The sequence below is a fragment of the Terrapene carolina genome, unplaced genomic scaffold (genome assembly GCF_002925995.2).
Source record: "Terrapene carolina triunguis isolate 2854851 unplaced genomic scaffold, T_m_triunguis-2.0 Scaffold93, whole genome shotgun sequence".
In the NCBI taxonomy this organism is placed as follows: domain Eukaryota; kingdom Metazoa; phylum Chordata; order Testudines; family Emydidae; genus Terrapene; species Terrapene triunguis.
In genome coordinates, this window is record NW_020664444.1 from 3,210,872 (window position 1) to 3,237,696 (window position 26,825).

General features: G+C 49.7%; 1 protein-coding gene across 2 annotated transcripts in view; it reads right to left on the minus strand.

The window, feature by feature from the left end:
• RAB26 (RAB26, member RAS oncogene family) overlaps positions 1 to 26,825 on the minus strand; it is a 199,989-nt gene that overhangs the window by 54,327 nt on the left and 118,837 nt on the right. For both annotated transcript variants that reach the window (XM_024212459.2, XM_024212460.2), the window contains exons 2-3: positions 8,478 to 8,519; positions 4,781 to 4,847 (exon numbers count right to left, since the gene is read on the minus strand). In XM_024212459.2, the coding sequence (XP_024068227.1) occupies positions 4,781 to 4,847; positions 8,478 to 8,519 (109 nt within the window). The remainder of the gene's footprint in view (positions 1 to 4,780; positions 4,848 to 8,477; positions 8,520 to 26,825) is intronic.

Genomic DNA, 26,825 nt, shown 5'->3' on the forward strand with positions numbered 1-26,825 from the left:
CGGCGGCGGGGGGTCCTTCCGCGCTCCGGGTCTTCGGCGGCAATTCTGCGGCGGGTCCTTCAGTCGTTCTGGGACCCGCTGCCGAAGTGCCCCGAAGACCGGGAGCGCGGAAGGACCCCCTCACCGCAGAATTGCCAACGACGACCAGGAGCGCGGAGGACCCCCGCCTAGGGCGCCAAAAACCCTGGCGCCGCTCCTGGTGACACCCAAAAGCCAAATCCTTACTCAAGACATAGGCTGATGGGGAGTTTTGGCAAGAAAAGACCACCCGCATGCCAGCAAAGCCCCAGAACCACAGGTACAGGATATGCCAAGGCAAGGACGATGCCTGGGATATTAGCTCGGCATGTTCCTTGCAATGCACCGTGATCTTTGCAGGCCTTCCATTGGCTACATGTGCTCCTTGCCCTTTCACCAGCTGGAGGCCCTCTGCACATGAGTCCGCTTAGTTCCTGAGACCGTCCCCCGAGAGTACTCTCATTCTGTCGAACAGGAGAGAGGCGCTGACTAAATGTGGACTGTTTAGAAGTCAGACGGATTGCTCGGGCGGGGGGAGGTTAATCTTCATTTCACAGAAGAAAAGCATCTGCAAATATCACTGGGTTGCAAAGGAAGAGTTCCAGTTTGCTGTGATCAATGCACTTAAAGCCAGCTGGCTTTTCCGCCAAAGAAAGCACACCTGAGATACCACCTAACAGCCAGAGACACGGAGAGAACGCTAAGCACACAGCCTGCGGGGACACTGGCTTGGGGATGTGAACTGGGCTGCTCTCACAACCCAGGCAATCAGCCCTGTTCAGAATGTGGGTGGAAGACCTGCAAGGGAAGCAGCAGGAACCGTAGGAAATGGTGTTGGCGGCTCAGTAGATAAGTGTTGCTGCGGGAAAGATTTGGGAGTTGTGGATAATCAGCTGATCACGGGGCCCCAGTGTGATGCTGTGGCCAAAAGAGCCGACGTGGTCCTGGGATGCATTGACAGGGGACTCTTGAGTAGGAGCAGAGAGGTTATTTTACTTCTGCATTTGGCACTGGGGCGACTGCTGCTGGAATCCTGTGTCCAGGTCTGGTGCCCGCAATTCAAGAAGGAGGTTGATGAATTGGAGAGGGCTCAGAGATGAGTCATGAGAATAATTAGAAAACATGTCTTATAGTGATAGACTCCAGGGGCCCAACTGATCTCGTTTAACAAAGAGAAGGTTCAGGGGTGATTGATCACAGTCTATAAGTACCTACATGGGGAACACACATTTAATAATGGGCTCTTCAATCTAGCAGGGAAAGGTCTAACATGATCTAAGGACTGCAAGCTGAAGATACACAAATTCAGATGGGAAATAAGGCATAAATGTTTAAAAGTGAGAGTAATTAACCACTGGAACAATTTACCCAGGGTCGTGGTGGATTCTCAATCACTGACAATTTTGAAACCAAGCTTGGATGTTTTTCTATCAGATTTGCTCTAGGAATTATTTTGGGGCAGCAGGTCTCTGGCCTGTGCTACCCAGGAGGTCAGATTAGAGGATCATAATGGTCCCTTCTGGCTTGAGAATCTAGGAATCTTTGCCCCCGGCTGGTACTGAGCCATTGCCCCAGCACAGCGCTGTTGGGGGCTCAGCCTCTTACCTTTTGCACACAGCTCTGGGCCGTAACTATTTGTGGTTAGAGGTGGCCAAAGTTTTCCATGGAAAAACTGGGTTTCATTGAAAATCAGCCTTTTGGGAGATTTCAAAGGGAAACTTTGAAATTAAACATAGTTTGGAATTGAAATTTTTGTTTCATGATTTAAAAAAACTTTGGAAGTTTCAGGCTTTTGTTTTCCCCTCTCTGTTTTTTCGTTTTTCACCTTTCAGTGCAATACGAGTGCTGGCGATAGCTAGGGCTTTCCTCCTCCCCTCCCCCCAGCATGTTTCCCATTTTCCAGTCGAATTTTCCAAAGTTTTTTCCAACTTTGGAAATGTTACAGAGTGGAAAAAGGAAAAAGGGGTGAAGAAAATACTAGCCAGCATTCCCTGTAGTGCATTCCCTGGCAACAGAGGAAAACAAGAACTGGGAAGAAAAAGGAAAACATTTCAAGTTTTTCGAAATTTCTTAATGACAAAAGCGGTTTCATTTTGAAATTTTCCTGTGAAACACTGAAAAATGTCAAGCCAGTATTCTGCCTGAGATGGTGTATGTGAAAAATACGATTTTTTTTTTAGACATCCTCTGGCCCAGGTTACTGCCCAAGTTCCCGCTTGGGTGATTCCATTTTCCTGTCTTAGATCCCTCTGCAAAGACCTGGGATTCACCTTCATTTCTTCCCTGAAATGTTGAGTAACAGCTACGTTCTCCCCAGCCTCCCCGGAGAGTCCTGCATATACCGTTTGTCAAGCACTTTTGGGTCGTCCCCAAGGAAAGGAGCTGCACAAATGTCTCTTGTCATTATTACAGCTCATTTCACTTGGAGCTACAGGAACCTCCCGTTCGGTAACCATTTCCCAGGAGGGACCCACCAGTGTCTCATCTTCTCTTGATAGATCTATGAAGCTCCCGTTCACTTTAACTGGAGCTCCCTGGGCAGAACCGCAGGAGAAGAGGTCGGCCTGGAGATGGCTTAATGGAGGGCTGGGGATGCTCTGACAGAGGAAACTCTCGAAGGGAGGGCATACCAAATCATTATAGTTACCGTTAGTTACCGCGGAGATTTCGTCACTGGTACAAGATCTGGCTTCTGAGACCCACAGGCAGGGGTGCTGGATCTAGGGGGGTAGCTTGAAGGAATAACGGCAGCTCAATGCCTGGCTTTCATCATATATGGGGTGTTCAATGTTCTGTTCAATGGCTTTCAGCACCCCAACTCTACAAATTGTTCCACCAGCCCTGCCCACAAGGCGTGGAGAACTGACTGGGGCTGGTAAACACCCACCCCTACCAGCACGGGTTGGGGCAGAGCCCCACTGGCCAAGGATGGGTTATGAGCGTGAAAGACAAAATCTTGTATGGTGGCTGCACCGGAGTCTTTCCAAGGACCATTTCAGCCACCAGAGCTTAACGGTAAAACCATAAAATACCCCGGCCAGGTAAGAGCTCATGTTGGGGCGACACCTGGCATTCGGAGGCAGATAACAATCAATCGTCCTAGAAGATTAATGCCACGTTTCTGCTACCCGCGACTCAGCAGACGCTCCGGAGCGAGCAGCGAACTGCTTGTTAGATATTTAACCAGCATCTTGTGGAGTCTCTTTCTGTTCTACAAACTATTTGTTACTTTGTGGCCGCATCCTATTGGGAAACACCCGATCTGCTTATTGCTAATGTATCAGTTCTATAAATGCCAGCAGGAGGGCGTCTGAGACAGAGAGCCGGCCACAGCTTCCCTCTCACAACCGCTTAGAGGAACCAAAACGCAGTGAGTACAGAGCGTGTAAATAACTCAACCTCCCCCCCCCTCCCGTAACGCTCAGAATTCCAGGCTTTGCAGCAGGGCTGATGCGGCCTGGCTTCAGGCCTCTCCAGTGCCTCAGTTTACCTTCCAATCACTAATCAAGCAAACCACAACTGGTGTTTTCACAACACTGTTCCTTCCCTTCTGGGGGCGGTATGTTACCATAAACACTCAGCACCGTCCAAGCTTTCCCCCAGGGTTCAGTTCCTCCTCTCAGTTTACAATGGGTATCAGCGCCCTCTTGCCAGGCTCAAAAGTCTTTTCGGCCCTTTATCAGGGCTGCCCCTTCCTTGGCGCCCTCCCTCCAGGCTCACAGCCCCCCTAGCCAGGGCTTCTCACCCAGCAGGACCTCAGCTGAAGGTTATCCCCCAACAGACTCCTGTTCTTTGCAGGTCCCTCACCTACTCTCTGAACTCTCTGGGCTGCCCTTATATTCCCCAGCAGTCATATGTTCCCATCACATGACCCCAGGACTCATTCCCTTCACAGGAGGAGCAAGCTAAACCTGGCCCCCAGCTCCCTTAAAGGGTCAGTTCACCCTGACGGGCTTCAACGGAGCCTCGCCAATTTCCACCAGCAGCGGATCTTAAACGTGAAACTAACCAGTCTACGTCCCTTGCCCCAGGAGAAGGGCAGACAGGGCTTGATCCCACACCCTGGATTTCCTCACTGACTCCAACAGAGGCAGGATGAGGCCGAAAACGAATCCATTTGATCTTTTAAAATTCTTTCCATTTAAAATCACCTGCATTTCTAGTACTAACGCTAGGAATAAAGGGTGTTTTCAGGTGCTAACCACGTCCTTTTTCAATAACAGCTCCGTAAAATAGTGAGGTGCGAGAGGGGTGAGATTTGCTCGCTCACCGAGGAGCTGGGCAGTATAGAGGAGATCATTTAAAATGTCCCTGGGAGATTATTTTTTTTAAATGATGGGCTCCCTTCCTGCCGTGCTGTGCCTCGGATTACCAGATGTCCTGATTTTATAGGGACAATCCTGATATTTGGGGCTTTGTCTTATATAGGTGCCGATTACCCCCCATCCCCCGTCCCAATTTTTCACACTTGCTGTCTGGTCACCTTAGTTGTGGCCCAGACTCACCAGCAGCAGGCTGGGGCACAGAAACCAGGAGGGGAAGTGATGGTAACACAGAGCTGACTAGACTCACTGCCCAGCCCAAGCAAGGAGCACAAACTCAAACTGCAGCAAGAGGGACCAGCAAGGAGCAGGACGCTCTGTGTGGATCCATGATCCCGGGGCCCTTCAGGCCCCCCAGAACAACAGACATTTTCCTGACACTGGCCCTTTAAACTCTACTTTTCCCCCCTAGAAAGAAGCGAGCGCAGAGAAGCTCTTACCATGGGCGTCTCGGTAATAGGCGTGAGTGACGCTGCGGAACCTCTCCTGCCCCGCGGTGTCCCAGATCTGAAAAGGGCAAAGACAGGACACCATCACACACAATGCCAGATGCTCAAACCAGCCCAGGCTGCTCTGGGAGCCGGGAGGATACGCCGGGCTCCTTTGTTTTCCTTTTAAAGAGGTTTTATTTCTTTTAAGTTTAAAATGAATTAAGGGGGAGGGGCTGGATAGAGCTGATCCAAGGACTGCAGAGAAGTAATGGAAGCAGGATTTTGGAAGTCTCTTGCTTAGTCAGATGTTGAAAGGGACCTGCAGTCCCCCAAATCATCCCTGCCCCAGTGTGCTATCAAGATGGCAGCTTCTGATTGGACTGCTAATTATTGTTTTAATTCTACTATAAAGTTACCCCTTTTGACTCAAGTGGTTAGCCACAAATGTTGGGGTCCTGTGGGTTGGTCCAGTTAGAAATTATGACTGCACATCCTTTGTAAAGAAACAGGATTGCCTCAAAGAAGCACCTGATTCGAAGTCCTGTTTCTTTGAACACAGCAGGAATCAAGCAACAGGAGATCATGTCTTTGCTCATCGCTCCAAGCCTCTTTCAGACAACACTCTGCCCAAAAGCGCGCTCTCCGCTTTTTTCAGTGCCACACGTCCAGTGTGACTGCTCTTGGCTTTTCTGCCCCTTATCACCCAGCTTCTCTGATCTTTCTGACGCTTTCTCAGACACCCGTGCCTTCACAAAACAATAGCCAGCGAACCCCCTTTGCCCAAGTGCCTTTGCTGTGGGTGGTGACATGGGCCCGTGTATGCAGTGGAGGTTGTTATTGTTTCAGCTACCTGGTAACTTAATTGTTTCTTACCACTCTATCCAATGAAGGGCTGTGGTCACACCCAACCCATAACAGTATGGAAGCCACCTTTTCAGAGATTTGCTCTTTGTGCTTAGCCATCAGAATCTCTTTCCTTTCAGTCCGCCTGAGAGCTGGCCCAGCCAAGGGGTTGTGTAGGCAATTACACCACAAAGCCTTTGCAGATCTAGCCAGTTAGTTCTAATTGTTATTACTTCTTTGCTAGGTGTTGGCCACTCATGCTATCACCACAAGCTACTTGTTCCATGTCTCCATCCCTCCAAGAGAAGCACTGTGGAAAATGGTCCACTCAGCTCCCGATGGCTTCATGTCCTGCCAGGCCACGTACCGCAGGCTGAAGTGACTCATAGCTGGGCGTTCAGCAGTCTGCTCACGTGAGCAACACCAGCTGGCAGAGCGATGGAGGAAACATTGCGGGTTTCAGCAACGAAGGGAGAAAAATTAAGACCCAACCGGATATTCTTTCGGAAAATAAATATAAAATCCAGTGCCAATGCGCACTCTTGAGAAAATGACTTTAACGTTTCATTTCAACAACAATTCATGGTCTGATCTATTCGCACATGATTAATTTGCAACAGAGGGATGTTTGTAGGGCTAAGTATAGAAAAAGTGACAAGTGCAATAAATATTTAAGAGGCCGTCACCATTCTTCAGCATGTCTGAATACTAAAATGATGGCATTTGACAAACGGCCTACAATGCCTCCGTAATCGAAAATCCATTTGCTGGATGGATTTGTGGGGACCTACTAATTGAATTTATCAGTTTTTAATGCAGTGATGTGTTCGCGCAGAAACACACAATCCTATTGGGGGAAAGGAGAGCTAATGTTATTAGTTAGCTTCTGGCACAGAGGTCACAGAAGACAGCCAGATCTTGTGGCATTACAGCAGCTCAGATTCTTTTGGAACTGAAAATGTTGAGTTGAGATATCATGGGGCCGGGATGGATCAGGGGACCAGGTAACAGTGTCTTTCATCATGGAGTCTTTCACCTCAAGGGTCTTGTCTGCACCAGGAATTAGCCTGGATTTCAGCCATCATAATGCACCACCATTGCAGACAAGGAAAGACATGATTTAGACCAGTGGAACCCTGGTTTCTATTCTGTTCTATATAGGTTCTTATACCAAAAGCTTATCACCATAATATCTGAGCATCTTCCAGCAGTGTATTAAGCAACATGACTACACATCTGTCACATGTTGTTTGTTCTCTCATCTTCTCCCTGGGGGAGAAGTGGGTACAATGGAGTGTCTTGTTTTGGTAGAGTTTTAAGGTATGCCTTTTTGTTTTCAAATATACAAGTTCAAGTTCAAGTAGGGATTGTCTCCAGCAGTTTCAGTTGTGGCTTTCCTTGTCTGCATGGGTGAATTAAATCAGCAGCTGAAATCAAGGCTCATTCCAAGTATATACAAGATCCAAGTAACTGGCTTGAATCGGGGCTGTGTCCAATCAGAATTTATTCTCACCTGGTGGCGGTTCAGTGGCCAACGTGAAAAGAGCTGCTGGGTTTGGACCAGTGTCCCCAGCACAAGAATAACCAGCAGGGAGGTCAAGGAGTCAATGGACCATGGAGACTAGCCTCCCCTCCCTTCCCCAAGTGACCCCTCACAATCAGGCTTGAGGGGCATTAGCGGGGAAGGCAGGGGAAGCTTGCACCGCAGCCAGCTACGCCGTACTTGTTTAATGGTGCACAGAGGCCTGTCTCCAGAGCTGAGAGAAATTCCCACTAAAGCTATTATAAAGATAAAGAAACAGGTAAATAGTCGCAGAGAGGAACTAATGCAAAATCACAACTGCCAAAGCTATTCCGCGAACTGCTGCTCCCCAGCGTGTGGCTGACGCTTTGTTTGGTGTTAGATATTGCTGATTTCATTACCCTGCAGCACATGTTCGAAAGTCGCTTGCAGACGGGAGAGAGCACTCTGGTACCTTCCTTACATCTCTCGCAAAACTCCAGATTCCCTGGGGAGACCATATGCTGGGGAACCGTGTTAAGAAAGTCCAACAGATACAAAAGCCAACCTTGCTGGGAATTCTTCAGCCTGAGCAGATCTGAATTCAGCTCCACTACATGAGTTCAGAGGTCTGCAAGGTCCTTCTCCGCCAGCGTACTTGTGATCGTTTGATGGTCTCCTGGTCTATGCTGTGGTGGCGACGGGGGAGGTGGGGTGCCCCTTTTTAAACAACAGAGGCCTAACTAGCCCCAAGTAGAGTGGTACTATCACCTCCTGTGACTTGCATGCTATGCCTCTGTTAATACAACCTAAAAATGCATTTGCTTTTTTTTGCAACAGCATCACACTGCGGACTCATGTTGAGGTTCTGATCCACCGCAACTTCTAGATCCTTCTCAGCCATGCTGCCAAGCCAATTATCCCCCATTCTGTATTTGTGCATTAGGTTTTTCTTCCCTAAGTGCAGCACCTTACATTTGCCTTTGTTGAATTTCATTTTGTTGTCTATAGCCTTGGTCACCAATGTATCAAGATCCCTCTGAATTTTAGCTCTATCCTCCAAAGTGTTATCAACACCCCCAGCTTAGTGTCATCTGCAAGTGTGATCAGTGTGTTCTCTAGTCCTACATCCAGGTAATTAATAAAGATGTTTAATAACCTAAACAAGCTATCCTTTCAAACTAAACCCAACCCAAACCAACGTGTTGGTTCTTTCTTTTTTTGGACGTGCAGAAGGGTTTCATGAAGCCCTCGATCAACCGTGGGTATTTATAGGGTTCTAGTTACCATAGCCAGCAGCACTAGTCCCACAGCAAACAAGCTGACATGGACAAGGTGAGGATCATGCAGAGCAGGGCTTACCTGCAGCTTTACCTTCACTGCATCCACATTTAAGACTTTATTCTGAAAGAGAAAACAGAAGAATGATGAGAAAAATGTATCCTCTGTACAAAACAGATTTAGACAGAGTTACAACAGCAGTGGATTTACCCCATCTTGTTTTGTTGCACTGACATTTCATTAGTTTGTATGGAACTGGCCAACAAATACTGAAGATTTTCCTGGGTAACTGTCACACGTCCATATTGCACTGATTAAGAACAAGAGCCTTTCAGTTATGCAGCCCCTTTCATCCAAAGCACTTTACCAACTAATGCCTGGAGAGAGATCGCTGCAGCCAGTGCTGGAGAAGAACACAGCAATGGTTTAGCAGTGTACATCCACCCCACACAATAATGTAGAGAGAACTTTAGGGAGGCAGAATGTAATTGTTCAGAGTGGAAATTAGCAGGGCACTGGGGTGACTGACCCTTATGAAGGCAGTCAGTAGTCAGGACCTTGATTTTTCAACCCCTCTGAAAGACTGTTCCTGCCAGCACATTCTGGGAGTTGGGTTCTGGGTTCTCAGCCACCGGCCCATTGCTCTCACACCTCTGCTTCCCCATCTACAAAGGGGAGATCGTACCAAACTTCTTCGCAGGAGGGATTAAGTCATTACACATTCCTCCCGTGCTGTGTGCGCTAGAGAACACATGCTAGAGGGCATTCAAAGCACCACCAGAAAATACATCTGCATCACACCAGCTCTCAGCCAACACAGGGCTGTCAGATTTGATCCTCAATAAGGTCCTTGCGGCCACAACTGGAAGTTTTTCTTCCATTCCTGGTAAGCCTGCCCCAGCACTGCCCCTACAGCACAGTCCATGGTGTTAACGCACAATATTAAACTCAAGGCTATAAACAAGGTCACGACTGTCAGAGGCTGCATGTTCTTTGCCGGGGTGTCACACCGGGGGAAGATACAGAGATGTGTCAATGTAGCTACCTGAAGTGGGCACGAATGAGACAGGTCAGTGAAAACACTCCATAAGAGTTAGAGTTGGTATGGCAACACCCATTTTTTCACGTTCTCTGTGTATATATATCTTCCGACTGTATTTTCCACTGCATGCATCCGATGAAGTGGGTTCTAGCCCACGAAAGCTTATGCCCAAATAAATCTGCTAGTCTCTAAGGTACCACAAGCACAAGAACGAGGGTTCCTTTTACTCCATAAGTACAAGCCCAGGACACCTTCCGGCGTCTGGTCACAGGAGAGCCTGGCGTGACCTTGTCAGACCTGCAGCCGTGATGTCCTGGTGACCATCTGAGGAGCAGTGTCAATCAGTCTTCCCCCAAGTCATGGGCCAGGAATCCAAAAACTTCAGCACCTGCCTTTAAAGAACAGGAGAGGTCGGACGGCTAGTCCCAAATGCTGCGCCTGCATGGACATCCTGGAGGTGAACTCCTCCTGTCCTATAGATCATGGACGCTCTCTCCGTGCCCAGATAAGGGGTACGGTGGTGCCTCGGCAAGGGACGCATTAGAAATCTGTCAGTAGAACAAGTCCATGTCTTTAATATGAAGGTGAGGGTCCTCAGAGTCTACAGAGCCTAGCATGCCCCGAGGCCTGGCGGCTCAGATCAAGACACCGCACCGCGCGCTGGGTTTTGGAGTCTCTGCGGGTCACCACCTCTGCAGTTAAGATGACAGTAGGTGCAGAGTGCATGTACAGCTAATGGCTGCATATAGACAGTGCTAGGCCCCTCTCTCACTGCCTTGGGAGTGTTCTGACCCACACCTTGCATTGCAGGCAGACACGGCCTCCATCTTCCTCTGCCATAGAGGGATATTTGCCACTCGCCCAGCCCTGCTCAGAATGTGCCTCCCTGGGGCAAGCGCCTGGCAGGAGCTCGTCAGCACTTCCCCCATGGAACAGACCCATCTTAGGAGCTATTCCAAAGTCACGTCTGGCTCCCAGCGTAGGGAGGTCTCTCCGTTACGATTAGGAAACCCGACAGACGTGCCAGAAGCGACACAGTCACACTTGGAGTATTCGTACTGCAAAAGGAGAATAAATATGAAAAATGATCGTTTTCCACCCGGGTGCCTGACCTGAATCCAGGCACTTTCCTTCAGCGGCAGGGACATGCACGCACCGGAGAGGAAACCAACCCCAGCTCTGTGCCAGTCTTGGGCACCTACAGACAAACCCAACCAGTCTATTGGCAGCCGCTAAAGCAGACGGGCAGGTTGCGGAGACAGATTAATTCTGACTGTCCCCTTTGAAGGGGCTTTGCAGCAGGACGCAAGCGCCTCTCCCTGGGGATGTCCCCTAGGAGCAGGCACTTTGCACCACCCGCAGGAAAACGGAAACATTCTCAGCAAACCACGTGCGACTCCAGCTGCAGCTTCCCAGACCTCACGTTAGCAAAATGCAGCTGAAATCCAGCGGCAGCCTGGGGCGCTGCTGCCCTGGAGCGGCTCCCCAGGAATGCTGGGACGGCAGTCGCCGGCAGCGTGACCGCACGCAGCAGCTCGGCCTTAACTGGGCTGCTGTTGCGCCCCAAATAAAATGTCGCTTTGATGGGCTCAGAGGCTCCATTTCCAACCTGCCCATTTGGTCCCACTCTCTAGGGCTCTGGAAATTAACTGGTGATTTCCTCCCTGACAGCCCGTCTCCAAGCTGCCACAGCCCCCCCGGTGACCAGAGATACCAATGCTGCCAGGCTTTGCACGGCTTGAGGGGCAATCGCTGGCAGGCAGAGGACACTGGGGAGGGTGCAAATCAGGAGCGATGTCTATGGAGTAGAGCCACGTAAAGGAGGTCAGAGCCAGCCCGCTGGCTTGAGGGGCTGGAGGGTTGGCCTGACCTCACTCTTGGGAAGTTCTCAGCGAGGTATGGCTGGACTGTCAGCTCTCCACCCTCCCCTCGACTGTGGGTTGGGGGGAAGTTGGTAAATCCTACGGCCCTTCAGGTGGTTCTTTCCCACAAGCACTGCAGAGAGAGAGACTATTTTCAAGTGATTCCCCCTCAGCGTTTGCATAAGGAGTCTGCAGGGGGCTATAAATGGGAGCACGGGTTTCACTGCTGAAGGCTGGGACACAAAATCGATTCCAGACCTGTCTCCCTAGAGCAACGCTGCTCTGTATTTGCACTGCGCTAGCGTCTCCAGGCCCCCGCCCCGTCGGGCTAGGCGCTGCACAAACATTTTACAAACGAGATTCGTGTCCCTACAATTCGCTTTTACTCCTGCTGCCCTTGTGTATACACATCTCCAACTCCTCTCAAAATGGCCCCCGCCGGGTGGGGCAATGCTAGCGAAAGTTTGCTCATAAGTTTAGTGACCCCCTTCAAGGGGCAGGGCCCATCCCAGAGTTTTAAAATTCCCACCATCAAACCGAAGCCCTCCAGAGACCGCACTAGTGTCTGTTTCTGGGCGTCACCGCACCAGGGACGGGCAGACAGGCCGAACCCAGAGGATCACTTGTGTCTAATGCCCACCAGGGGGATTCTGACAGGCCCTCGTCTGATTCTTTCTTAAAATAGATGGATATGCTGGGAGGCATGGAGGTCTGAATACAAATGAGAAAGCATCCATCTCCTACACCTAGAGGAGCTCTTAAAAACCTAGCAACTGCCATTTCCGAACCGCCAGACGGTCCATCGAGCCTGCCCTCTCCCCGAGTTTTACCAGAGCAGACTGACACCCGCTAGCTCAAAATCCCATTGTGCCAGAGCAGACCAATGGTCCAGCTAGCCCAGGAACCGGCCTCCAACAGCGGTCAATGACAAATGCTTTGGAGAACGATATAGAACATCTAAAATGCACTGAACTGTGCACCATATGGGAGAAGGAATTTCTCCCTGATTCCAGCTGCTGATCAACGTCTGCCCTGAAGCAAGAGGATGGGGAGTCCTGGTAACTGCTCTCCCAGCTGCAGGTGTTATTTTTTATTCATAAGTGCTCAGGGGCTTCTTTAAAACACTTCCTGTGTTATATAAAAATCACCCGTGGAAACAATTTATATTGTGGTGCAACTACCGGTAGAAGATCATTTTCAATGTCAATGTCTACTGCAAGGTACACATATTTGGCAATTTAAAATCCAGTATCACTGGTGCTAATTTATACTATTGCGCATAGCTCTGACTGGAGGACCTCTGGCAATAAATTAATGAGCTACAGTATGCGGTGTTAATGGCTTTAAAAAGATACAGCCAATTACTTACAAATATCCAGTTAGTAACCACCCTTAGAAACCTAAAAATCACTTCTTTTCCTGCCAATTTTGCTGCTTCTTCAAACATAGAGATGTTCTCTCTCTCTCTCTCTCTCTCTCTCTCACACACACACACACACTCTCTCTCTCTCTCTCTCCTTTTTGTTCATTTTGTCTGTGTTTTAGATGATTGGACAATAAAAATCAATAAGAAAATGAGATGAAGCAGTCAGACTTTCTGCACTGTCTCTCCGTACTGCCCTTGTGCTAGACAGAACTTTAAGGAGATGAAGGATGGGCCAGAGATGATGGTGCTAGCTTGGGAATCAAAAGACCTGCATGACTTGGGACAAGACAGGAAGTCTACTCCGTCCCCCATAGGGGATGGAGAGAACAGCCCAGCCCAGGGGTGCTGGGAGGACTCATACACTGACGATTGTGAGGTGCACAGATGCTCTGGTACCCACGGTAGATAAACATGCTGAGCTGAGGGTGGATCGGAATTGCTGCTGGCTGTGCTATATCTGCCCTGATGAGCAGCCGTTCCGCTCGCCTCCTGACCCACAGGTTCGCGACACCTTCCCAACCCTCCCCTTAAACAAACGTTATTGCTGCGCACGACAGCAGATGGGCTGCATTACCGCTATCCATTTTTTCGATGCAGCCTAGCAATTAACGAGACTCTAATGCTCCTATTTCCTTTTTATGGCAGCCCCTGCCGCTTCCACCCTGAGCCGTGCTGATCAACCAAATCAACAAACCCATAACAACTTTATCTCCACATCTAAACTGCCTGGTGGGAAGGGGCAGCTCACGCGAGCCGAGCGGCGCCGTTCTGCTTCTCTCCTGGCTGCTATGCAGCGGCAGGACAAATCCTAGAGTGCCTGTTGTCAGATCCCCTCTTCTGCCCAGGGAGAGGGTGAGGTTGAAAGCTCCTCATTACAGGCCTGAGGGTTACGAAGAGGGAGGGTATCTAGTGGTTTGAGCAGGGGACTGGGAGCCTGGACACCTGCTTCTAGTCCCATCTCTGCCTCTGACTCACTGGGGAAAGTCACCACCTCCCCAGGACTCAGTCTGTAAAGTGCTTTGAGATCCCCAGGGAGAGGGGGCGACAGGAGGGGAGAGGTGAAGATGACTGGAGGTGACTGGTGAGTCCCAAGTACCGCCTCTCACGTAGGAAAGGAATGAGCTGCTTTCAGAAGCAAAATGGACACTCTCCCCTCTGGCTGAGGATGGGCTGAGTGTGGGAACGGGCCAGGGAGCACCCTAAGCCCTGCTCTACATCCCTCCCTTGCTTGGCGGGCGTTCCCCTTGGCCCTGCTCCCTTCCCACGCTGCCCCCATTGCTTTTGTGGAGGGGAAGCACCAGCCTCTGCACTGCCTGCCCCAGCTGTTCAGAGGGGTCAATTAGACACTTTCAGTGCTGAGCAAGTCACAGATGCTGCAGGGAGTGGGGAGCAGAGAAGACAGGAGCATCTCAGGGGTGTGGAGGGAGCTGCACAGAGACCAGTGCCTAGAATTCAGAGCCCCTCTGAGCAACCCGTCCAAGACGGAAACCACCTCAGGGCAGAGCATAGTTCGAGATGGATGAGATTATCAAGTAAAATCAACAGACTAACCAGTGAGAAGCAGAGCTGGCAGAAAAAGTGATTTTGATAAAACACAGCTTGGCTGGTTTGCTCCACTGTTATTATTCAGTGCTTGGGAGCGTTCAGCCAGACCATGGTCCAAAGAAGGATTCATCTCAGCTGGGCCCTCGTTAGTCACTATTGATCCTTCATTATTCTCCTGATTAAAGAGAACCAGTCAGAACCAAGGAGCAGAATGTCCTATGTCATGGAGATAATCAACCACACACTATGAAAAATACTAATACCTAAGAGAGAATCTCCTTCAGTATCCAGAGACTGAATCCAGAAAAACATGTTCAGAATATCTTTGTCCCCACAGTATGACTCTGCACTGACCTGGCACCTTAAAATCCCACGGAGCCCACAGAAAAGCAGGTGGGGATATCTCCTTGTTGAAAAATTGAGTAGAATCAGCAAAGAGCTACAAGAACAACTCAAACCCCACACAACCGCAAAGCTCAATCTATGTAGTTTATCCATGAGACGGCTAAGAGGGGACTGGATCACACACAGGTCATAAGTACCTACACGGGGAGAAGATTTAGCAGAAGGTTCTTTAATGTAGCAGACACAGGCTGAGCGAGATCAAAGGGCTGGAAACCGAAGCTAGACAAATTCAGACTAGAAATAAAGCACAATTTTTTGACAGTGAAGGTAATTAACTACTGGAATGACTTCCCAAGGGCTGGCGTGGACTTTCTGTCCGTTGACATCTTTAAATCAAGAATGGATTTTTTTGTGTAAAGTTCCATATAACTCAACCAGAAGCTATGAGGTTGATGGGTGAAATTCTACGCCTGGGGCATACAGGAGGGCAGACTAAATTATCATAATGGTCCCTTTATGGCTTTGGCCGCAATGAACAAATGAATCTATAACAAAAAGTCAAAGACACATCAAAGTGAAAGGTTAGAACAGCCCATAGACTGAGATTTGTCGATAGATTTTATTTAAATTTATAATAAAAACATGCAAAACCCCCCCACATCTCTATTACTCTGGGCACCTTTGACTGGTAGCACAAAACACAGCCCCTACCCCAAAGAGCCTACACTCCAAAAAGACAAGACAGACAGACAGGATCAGGAGGGGAAACTGAGGCACAAAGGAGCCATGACTTGCCCACAGTCACACAGCAGGTCAGTAACAGAGCCAGGAATTGAAACCAGGTCTGCAGAGTCCCAGCCCAGTGCACTATGCAGTGGACCAAAGCCAGCAGCTTATCTACCACCAGTCTCCAAAAGGACAACCCTCCCCTCCCTCCCCCCAAAAAGGAGTCAGTCTTTGTCCTGCACAGAGGTCACATATCGCAATTGACATAGCATGCCCCCAAGGTAGGTAAACCAGGGCGAGCTCAGCCCAAGGGGAGGAATAGGATCCAAAGTGGAGAGCGCTGGTGGATACCATCCTGCTGGTACCCCCTTTTTTAAACTGATTCATAGGGCCAGAAGGGACCACCGTGACCATCTATGCCATTATGGAAAGGAGGAACAGTTTGCGAACTATTCGCAAACAGAAAAACAGGGCGAACCTCCGTTCCAGTGAGAAGCGCCTTTGATTTTTTAAAAATCCTTTCCTCATTAATAATATAAGGCATCAGCTGTGTCTTAGAGTGCCCCTTCTAACACTCACCCTGGCTCCACAGCAAAGTGCCAGGAGAAGCAATCTGCTAGTATATGGATCCCCTTGAAAAGGCGACACTTCGCTCTCCAGCCGTGACGTGGGCCGCGGAGACAGGAGGGAGGCAGACGACAAGTTTCCCATTTAAATTGTGAATCCACAGCCTCCTTTATCGGGGTGGGCAAAGGGCCACATAAGCCGGCTTCACACACAATACCCATCAGGAATTCAATTTCAGTCCTGCATGCAGTTAGAGAGCACAGTGGATGGGGAGGAGACAGCTGCCTCAGTGAAAAGCTCTCTGGAAGAGTCTATTCCGGGCCCCGCGATTGCTGGAGGACAAGTTCACTCATTTCTCCGAGAAGGTGTTTTCTCTCTGTGTGTTTGTAATATAATTGGCTGGTAACAACGTTCTGTCGGCTAAAGCAATCACACACCACTCGGCAAATTAACTGACTCCAGTAACAATTGTTTTCTGGATGGATTGCAAGGGTGGACCATAATCTTGAGCTTTGTGTTGTTCTGATAAACAAGCAGAGCCGCTGGCTGCATGTTGGCGGAGGACGTACAGATGTTCAAGGTGCTGGCACAGCTCTTCGACAAATGCCCTCTGGCAACAGCAGGCTGCCTGCCAGGGAAGAAGAGCAGTACAGGAATCGCACAGCGCCATGGGCGAGGCCTTGCAAGCCAGTCAGCATTTCATCATGCAAGAATCCTGGACGGACAAACACACCGTGGGCCGGTCCCCCAGCTTCTGAGGGAGCAGAGGTCAGCAGAGCTACTCTTACTCGTCACTACACACACCACACACATACTGGGCACCACCACCCTGCCCAGCCCAGGAGCAGAAAGGCAATTAATTGAGGTGCAGTGTGGCCTAGCTCTGGGCTAGAGTCAGGACACCTGGGTTCCATTCCTGGCTCTGTGATGCTGGGCGAGTCCCTTCCTCTCCGACCCTTTGCTGGGCTTGTCTGTGCGGAAGGTGCATTTTGTAGGGCAGGGACTGTCTCTCACTGTGGGCACGTGCAGTGCCCGATCTTGGCCAGAGCCTTTTGTCAGCCTTATAACGATGGCACAGGGTCGCTGGCCGTGAGGGGCTCAGGCACCCAGCCCACCGCGACGGAGAATGAGCCGACCCAGACCCACCGGTGAGCTGTTAATACCTGGGTGCCTGGGCGGCAGTTAGTCAGGGAACCCCTGGGCCTAACAAAGGCTTCGGAGAGTGCAGCGAGGAAGCCCAAATAGGGGAAACACCCGAGGAGCGAGACTCCCCAGGGAAATGAGTCGGCTACTCCCACCCAGGTTCTCCCGGCAAGCTGAGGCTGACGGCGAGAGGAGCAGACCCAGAGCCAGCGTTCCCAGGCACGGGACCGTAGCAGCCCAGGAGAATGAACTGGGCCCGGCCTGCCCCTGGGGAGGTGCTAGGGACTGGCTCAGCAAAGAGCCACACACAGACTGGTGTCCGGCCGAACGGCCCGCAAAGGCCCAAGCTGCAGGTGGGGCATTCAGCCCGCAGGGGCTCCGGGGTGAGACGGAAGGCTGATTAATCCAGAGAAGGAGTTGACTAACACTTACATTTTTGTGTTATCCTGTCCTGATAAATAAATGAGACCTCCTACAGAGGGCGCTCTTGAATACTAGAAAGGCCGGCTTTAACTTGTTTATACCCCAGGTGAGGGGAAACTGAGGCAGGGGCTCACCGGCAGCACCATGCCAGATGGGCATGTCGGGGTGACCTGCATGCCACTGCAAGTAACAATAACAGCGGTGACTCCCATCTTTGACCCTGATGCTGGCGCTTGGGGTTACGGGGACCATGATCTGAAGTGCCCGGTTCAGAGCCAGCTGCAGAGCTCCAGCATCCCCAGCCGCGAAGGATGCAGACCCCGAGTAGACCGTTCAAAAGGCAACAGCTGGCACTCTGGGCCCCAATCCTGCAGGCTTGCTCAGGAGCCAACGATTCCAACAGGGCTACAGCACAAGTAGGGGATATCGGATTGGGCCCAATTTAGTATCCACAGTGCCACATTCCTCCCCTATACTTAGTAAGACTGTGGTTCTCAACTTCCTCCATACCAGGGCCCCCTTTCCAATAACAGACCCCCCCCCCACAACCACCACGATGCCCCTCCCATCTAGCCATATGGGAAGGGCAGAGGGGTCAGAACCTCCTGATGCCCCACCCTTGAGAGCCCCTGGACTAAGGAGAACGACAGCATCTCAGTTCCCGTAGCGTGCCAGTTAGCATTAGCTTGGCCGTGGCAATGCCCATCTGGGAGCTATTCCCCACAGTCCCTAGAAGAGCTGGAGGAATTTCTATCGTCTCACTTTGCCTCACTCACGAGCATCGTTTTTGCAAGCCATACGCCATGGATCAAGTGTGCAGTTAATCCCAGCTCACCACCTCTCGCCATCTCCATCAGCAGCAGGGAGGCAGCTATTATCCACGCCATGAAAAAGGCCCCTTAGGGCAGTAGGATGCTTTAGCGTGTGGGCTACACAGGAATCCCAACTAACACCCAGTGGGGGGGGGGACGGACACGTGTCGAGGGGCAGTGTGCTGCTAAGGCAGACCTGGGCCTCCGTGCACTGAGCGCGGCTGGGTATGCCCCAGAGATCTAACGGGAGCTGGGACAGGCAGGTCAAAGGGAACCCGGAGAGACGGAGCCGTGGAGTTCTCTGCTGAACGGAGCCTTGCACTCAGGGCCGGCTCCAGGCACCAACTTACTAAGCAGGTGCTTGGGGCGGCCACTTCGGAGAGGGGCGGCACGTCCAGCTGTTCGGCGGCAATTCGGCGGACGGTCCCTCACTCCCACTCGGAGCGAAGGACCTCCCGCCGAATTGCCGCCGCAGATCGCGATCGCGGCTTTTTGTTTGTTTGTTTGTTTGGCTGCTTGGGGCGGCCAAAACCCTGGAGCCGGCCCTGCTTGCACTACACCCGTGGTTCTCAAACTTTTATACTGGTGACCCCATTCACATAGCAAGCCTGTGTGCGACCCCCCTTTAAAATTAAAAACACTTCTTTACATATTTAACACCATTATAAATGCTGGAGGCAAAGTGGGGTTTGAGATGGAGGCCATGACCCCCCCCACATAATAATCTCGTGACCCCCTGAGGGGTCCCGACCCCCAGTTTGAGAACCCCTGCACTATACTAAGCCTTCTCCGAAAGGAACTAAACTGGGAGATTCAATTCCACTCTTCCTGCTGGCCTGGAACCCAGCTGGTATTAATTACAGACGTCTTGGTGGGAAAGCCAAGGAAGCCGTAATTAGACATCAGTGTGCTGAGGTGCTGCAGGACTAAACACATTTTAGTTTAAAATTGACTGCTGGTGCCACTCTAGACCTGTGGGTCCAGAGAGCAGGGCCAGCAAGAGGGCAAGCTTCCCCCATGACATCCCCTGCCAACCTTTCCTGTAACTTTGGACCTTCATGAGGGGTGGGAGTGCGCTTTGGTCCTTGGTCTCCCTGCTGAGACTGACAGCAAAGCAGCCCGTGGGGAACATGTTTGTAGGACAGGGGCTGCTGCAGGCTAGGAACTTCACTGACACCAACTCTTTATTTTGTATAGGGCCCGCCAAGCCATCTACAGCTGGGCCGGCTTTGGGGGGAGGTCGTCAGAGTTATGGGAGCTGGGTGCCATGTGCTGCCTTTGACAATCCTGCTCTGTTCATGGCCTGGGGCCAAAGGTGAAGGTCTTCACAGGACATAATGTAGCCATGCAGTCCCACAGGCAAGAGTGACAAGCATGCAAAGGAATCCTTATTGCACCAAAGTAATTCCTCCTCTGGGAGGAATGGTTTGAATTGTCAAACAGCAAGGTTGCTCATGTGGGAGGACTTCCTCCGCACAGTGGAAACAGCATCCATGTAAGATGCAGCCCAGCCAGCCAGCCATCAATTTGCCTCACAACTTTTGCAGTTTTAACCATCAATTTGCCTCACAACTTTTGCAGTTTTATCAGTTTAAAAGGCTCAAATTTATCCCAACAGCTTCTGCTTGTGGTGAACGGGTCAGCAACTGCAGGAAGATTAAATGTTAATCGTTATTAAGTTGTATATTTCATGCATCGGGGTGATGGGAGTGTTTTCATGCATTGGCTTTATGGGACTCTGCACTGTGTATATTGGCATGGCAGAACAACATGTGCAAGGCTGTATGTAACCTCCCATCAATTCCTGGCTCTAATCAGGTAAACTGTTTTGCTCTCATATGACACACAGAATAAACGTATTCGTTTGGCAAAGAAACCAGTTCCTCAAACTCCTGTACCATGTCTTTGGCACAGGGAGATTTTGCCGCAGATTTGCTGTAGTCAAGTCCTAGTGAGATTCACAACCCCACAATGCCGAACTTCTCTCTTGGAGAACAAGCAGCTGTCTGGTTCCACTCATTACTCTGCCGTTGTCTAACTCTGCGCCTCTTACTGACAATCCCCCACAAAAGCACCAGCCAGGAGGGAATCTTGCAAGCGTTCTCGGGCAGCTGTCCTCAGGGGTTCTCTTCAAGTAGAAATTTAGACTCCTGACTGTCCAAGGTCACTTGTGCATCAGGGTCATGGGTGCTGATTCTCTCACACGAACAAAGGAATCAGAATATGGACCCGTGGCCTAGCTAGTCTGGGATCCTGTCTCTGGTAGTGGCCAGTACCAGATGTCGCAGGGAAGATACCAGAACTGGACAAAGATGGCTTTGCAGGGCTAGATGTTCAGAGGAGCTCAGCATTCAGCACGCTCCAATGCTAAGGCCTTTTGAGAATCTGGACCATAATGGACAATTATGGAGTAATCTGCCTACAGCGGAAGTTTCTTCCTCTCCTCAGGCAGTGAGTGGCTGGCTCACGCCCCAAAGGGGCAGGGTTTATATACGTGCTATGAATTTTCATCCGAACCGAAGTAACAGTGCATGTTCTCACCCATTTAAATGTCCTTTTCCAAATCTTATTAAGATCTTGAGGGTTTGGATCTCAGAATTCTTATAACCATTGCCAGTGGAGTTTACAAATATTTATTGATTTTTCTTTCTTACTGGCTTCCCATTCCATGCAGGTCACAAACATTGCATCAGTTGCCCCATTGTGATAGTTTGGTACTTGTGGTTTGACGTCTTGCTGAAAGGCAGGAAGTGGAGAAGTGCATGAAAATGAATAAAATCCTAATTCACCTCCAGCACACCTACGCTGACTTCAGCGAGTCACACAGGGACTGGACATGGCCCCAAAAGCGCATCCAATGTGTCTGAGCTTCAGAAGACGCCCAGGGCTTGACTTAGAATCTTGGGTTGAAAGTTCAGGTCTATGATGAAGCAACATCTAGTAGTTAGCACAGCAGACTGGTAACCAGGACTCCAGGGACATGTCCCAAACTTTGCCACTGGCTCCGTGTGTCCCTCGGCATGTCCCATAACGACAATGAACCTCCATTTTAACACCTTTAAAATAGGGATTGGAAATATTTACCTACCTCACATGGGAGCTGTGAGCATTTATTCGACTAAAGTCTGTGAAGCACTTTGAGAACTTTGGATGAAACATGCTCTAAAGAGAGGAAAATTATTTATCCAAAACCAGTTTGCTTCTCACTGGAACATTAGACAGCAGGTTATGGAAAAGAAAGTTCAGTTTTTATTTCCTGATGAATAGCCCCAGACAAAGATCCTAAATTTATTCATGGAGGTAGTCAAGCATTTGTAACTTACTGGATTCACTTTTGTTTTTCAAAGCCAAACTTCCTGTGCTACATCAAGCAATTCCTTTTGTCTTCCCATTACGGTAGGCGTCTCCCCAGGGAGAAGGATAAAAGCGTTTCTCTCTCTCTCTCTTTGAGGGCAGGTAACTTTTATTTAACACTGAACTCTTTTCAGATATGCCTTGATCGCCGCATGGAACCAACCTTTAGATGCACATGTGCCCACACGCACAAAAGTCAAGTCACTTAAGGAAGCTAATTAACTCTAGTCCTGTAAACTTTTATGGTAAAAATCAGCGTAACCACGTTTACTGCTCCCCAAAGCAACTACACGGTCATACTTTCTTTGCCCTTATCTTCTCCCTGGCTTTCTGTCTGCTCGCCTTATCCTGCACTGGCAATCCTTTGGGGCAGGGGACCTTGGACCAGATTCTCAGCTGATCACAGAAACATAGGGCTGGAAGGAGCCTCAAGAGGTCATCCAGTCCCTCCCCCTGTGCTGAGCCTGGTAACCAAGAGGCAGAGCTCCGTTGACCTGAGTTTGCTTGCTTGGGGAAAGTTTACGGGGGAGACACCCCCAGCACATGGAATTCCACTGCCCAAAGGGGCTAGGCAAGATTTTTCATTCTGAACCCTAACCCAGACTTGCCTCTGTTTTTCTCTTACCTATATTGTGGGAGTGTCTAGCAGCTCCAGCTGAGATGGGGTCCTCCTCGTGTGGGTGCTGTGCATAGGGAGAGATGGTCCCTCTAACCCCAAAGGGCTTGGGCTGTAAATAAACTAGACAGGCCATGTGGGGGGAGGGGACACAGGCACAGATGGGGAAAAGACTTGCCCAGCAGGTCAGTAGCAGAGCTGGGAATAGAACCCAGGATTCCTAACCTCCAAGCCAGCAGCCATACTGCCGCTCCTCCTGCTCTGCCTCAAGGATTCCTCTGCACTTGGCAAAGAAGGCTGTAATAAATCCAAGCTACACAGGCCATAAAGTATCTTTTTTCCCTTATTTTAAAAAAATACAAAATTATTTGCCCTGTCACAGCCTCTCCAATGAACTGTGAGCCGCAAATAACCTGCTGCATTAAGTGGCCAGCGGTGCTCATTATAAACTGATCGCTGGGCTTCACTTCAGCCTGTCCGTGCGGAAGGCCAGGGCAACACTCAACCGTGAGCTGGGGAAGGCTACCAAACCTCAGCCATTTGGAATGATTTCTCCTTCCCAACACAGGACCAAAGCAAGGCTCCCCCAGGCATTTGAGGGGTGCACTCTCTAGGTTGGTATGTGTGGCTGAAAGCAAAGTAGAAGCAAGTGGGCTCTGCGCTGCAAAGAGAGAAATCACACAAACTCCAAGCATATGTACCTACCCGCTGAAGCTCCCAGCAGGCCAGTGCAGAGGGTTTCCAGCTCTGCAGAAGAGACTGAGGCCTGATCTATTCTTAAAACTTAGGTTGACATAGCTACAGCACTCCAGGTTATGAAAAATCCACACCCCTCGGCACCGTAGCTATGCCCAGTGCAGACGCAGCTAGGGTGTCGGGAGAATGTTTCCATCAACCTAGCAACCATCGCTCAGGGAGGCGGAGTTCCTACGGCAACGGGAAAAATGCCTTCCATTACTGTAGGCTGTGTCTACGCTACAGGGTTACAGTGCATAGCTACTGCGGCCATTCTGGACCCCTAATGGGGCAGGCTAAAACATATCAGACATCTGAGCCTCCCAGATTCTGGTGGATAATCAAGGAGCTAAATTGAATTCACTGTGGTTACTGAGGGGATCAAAAATCTAGTCCTAAGGTCTGCGTACCGAATGTTCACGCAGCTCTCTTCGAAACAAACTGCCAGGACTTGAATAAAAGTGTACCAGGAGCTGCTGCTCTTGCTTGCTTTGCCCAGGTGGGTTCAGGTTTGAGACGCATCTGACTGAATTGTCTCTTCTAACCCAAGTCCATGAGGGAATTCATTACTGTGCACACCAGGTGTCTGACTCTCCCATTCCCCATCAGGGTGCGGCGCGGGGCTCAAGAGATGCTGCAACGCTATTCGTGCTGACTGGATGCCAACACATAAACAGCCTTGGAAAACAAAAATGGCATCTCTGTTTGTCTTTATGTAATCAGGGGAGAACCTTTCCCTAACACCGAGCACCGGGCGAAGGACCCTGTGACCACAGGACTTATTTTCAACCAGGCCAGTTGCTTTGCACTCAGAGTAAACTGGAAATGGGATCTGACGGCAAACAATCACGGCAGCTGTAGCGAATTACATTCTGGACATGCACTAAACCATACTAGTGTCTCCGTGGGGCCTGGTCAGTGTGCCGATGTTGAGCAAGCACACAAGGAAGCCAGGGAGAGGAAAGGTAAACCTAGAGCAGGTTAAATACTGTAAAAAAGCGCTCCCGAGTATTCGATTTGACCGTATTCCTGTACCTTGCTGTTTGTGCTCATTCACACGAATGGTTTCCCTTGGCACAAATGAGTGGGAACCGATTTCTCTTCACATGAGCAGCTCTGCTCATGTGGAAGGAAGAATATTTGCTATCAGGGCCATAGCAACAAAGAACGTGGCCCCCTAGGAACGGTGGCCCCCTCCGAACATATGTCCAGGCGGGGCCCCTTACAATGCAGAAACTGGAATGCGGTATTTATTTTGCCACTTTTAGGGGCCCCCTTCCTTGCGGGGCCCCCTCCGGTCGGAGGGTACAGAGGGCGCTCGCTATGCCTCTGTTTGCTATTATGTTCAAAACATGTTCCAGTCACCCAATCAGGAAGTAGAAACGATACCATGTGATTTAAGTTACCAATCACAAAGAGTAGTTGAAGTGCACAGCTGGGGAATAACCCACAGTCCATCCATCCATCAGTTATGGAAAGTGAACAGATTAGTAAAAACCAAGGTCTGTTCCTACCGTGTGGCCAATCTGACCTGCAACAACGACTCTGTGTAAAGCCCGACCTGAGCTGATGGGGAAACTCGTGAGAATGCCCATTACGAAGAATTGGATTTGCTGACTTTTTTGTGTTTTTTAAATTGAGGTCACAGATATAGTAGAGTTAAATCACTGTAAGTCGCCTACAATATCTATGGAGTAAGCCTGGAGTCAATGAAAAGCTTTAGATTTGATAGGGGAGATCAAGTGATTTTTAACTGTTTTAATTTTAAATTCTCTGCTCCAACAACTTCATTACCTGTGCTCTAATTACTTAGACACACACACACACACAGCTTTTCTTTCTTTCCTCCTGTTCCTATTAGGTCTTGTTTAATTATCTGTTTTACAGTAGCATTAGAGAGCCCAGTCAAGATACGGACCCACTAGGCAAGAAGCATAAAGCAGCCAGAAGGAAATTAGTGGGGTTTCCAGCATATCCCACTAACAGGGCTGAGTGAAGGGGTTCAGGGAAAATACCGGACTAGAGCTTAACCCAAGCTTTTGTTTGTAATTTGGAAAAGTTCACGTAAGTTGAGTCCCCATCTCACGCTCTTCCCTCCCCACTTCCCTTCCTGAGGTCTCCAGCCTCTGCTGAAGTCCATTTCATCATCACATTGGATCTAAGCAAGCTGGGCTGGGCCAGATGTTCTCTGCATACAACAGGAGCTCTAGGTTGACCTAGGGCTGGTGGGAATGGAGCGGAAGCATTGCATTCTGGGGCACCTTTAAACCCAGGAAACTCTGGAACCTGAAAGATGTAAAACAGACCGCTCAAGAGCTGGAGAGAGTGAAGGATCCCAACCCATGATATCAGCAAAGCTGGAGTCAGGGAAAGATCTGGGGATGCAAGGGAGAGAAAACTGAAGTTGTGGGAAAGGGGGAGGATGTGACTGAGTTTGGAAGAGAGGGCAGGGAGGGAATCTTCAAGGGGTTGGGTTAAGCTTCAAAGAAGCATCCAATGTGAAATCCTGGCCCCAAGTCAGTCAAAGGCAAGACTCCCATTGACTTCTCTGGGGCCAGAAAGTCACTCCCTATCTCCGAGGCTTATCCAAACACTCACGCATCCTCATCTCGTTGACAGGAGAGTGGGATGGGAGGGTCTATTCTGAACCGGTTACTTTTTGGAGTGACCAGCCATGTGACATGCTAAATGTAGCTCTCTAAAGATGGAACAAACAAACAAAAAATCCTAAACATTAAAAAGCCCCAAGGGAAAGAGCCAGGAAGAAATTAATTTACCCACTAGAGCCACTGAAATTAGTAGCAGTAACAATTACAGTGTCATTAAAAAAACTCTAAGCAATCACGACGCATTTCTGAGTTAGAAAGAGTCTACCTAACATGCGAGTGGCCAGGAACACATCTTGGGTTCGAGGACAGCCGAAAAACCAACATGTGCAGCTTGTCCACAGATATCAGTCTTGTCTGCTTGTTCTTTCTGACTAAGTATCGCAAGAGCAGCTAGGCAGTTCCATGCATGCTAATGCTCCACCTTCTAAGGTTGCAATTTAAACACAAACCCACAAGAGCCAGCACTTCAAGGTGTCTTAATTACTGCTCTGATGGAATTGCTTTTACAGCTAGGCCCAGTCCTGAATACAGAAGGGAAAGAGACAAGGGACCCTAAACCCGCACTGGCGTAACCCTAGAGAGATCCCCCACAGATGGAACCGGCTCAAGGAACCAGCCTCATTACACAGGACTTGATGGTTCTGCACAGCAATTTAATGCTGCATTAGTGACATGCTTTAAACGTCATGTGTTCAGTGAGGGGAGGGGCGCTCTCCCCCCAGAGCCCCATTGCTTGGGTTGGGTAACAATGGATAAAGCACTAGGGGGGAAAACAGACTAGTAATGTAGGGCACAGTACTGCCCTGGCCAGGAGCCTGAACCAAACCCCAGTGACCTCTGAGATTTAGAGCAGGCTCTAGAAGCCCAGTAGGTTTTTCCCCCTCAGCTCTAACATCTCTAGTTAGGATTTTCAAAGGACCCCCAATCACCAGTGAATAGAATGGGGATTTGGGTACCGAACTCCTGGAGGCTCCTTTAAGAAGTCCAGCCGCTGATTCTAGGATAAAAACAACAGGTGAATTTGTGTCAGCTCTAACCTAAGGATCTCAGAGAGCTTTACACACAACTTTTTAATAAGCCTCAACCCCACTAGGAGGTAGATAACTAAACTGTAATCCCCATTGTACAGATGGGCAGGGACCCAGTGAGAGTCGGTGACTTGCCCAGGGTAGCAAACTAATAGTAAAGCTGGGACAAGCTCTGGTTGGGAATAGAACCCAGGAG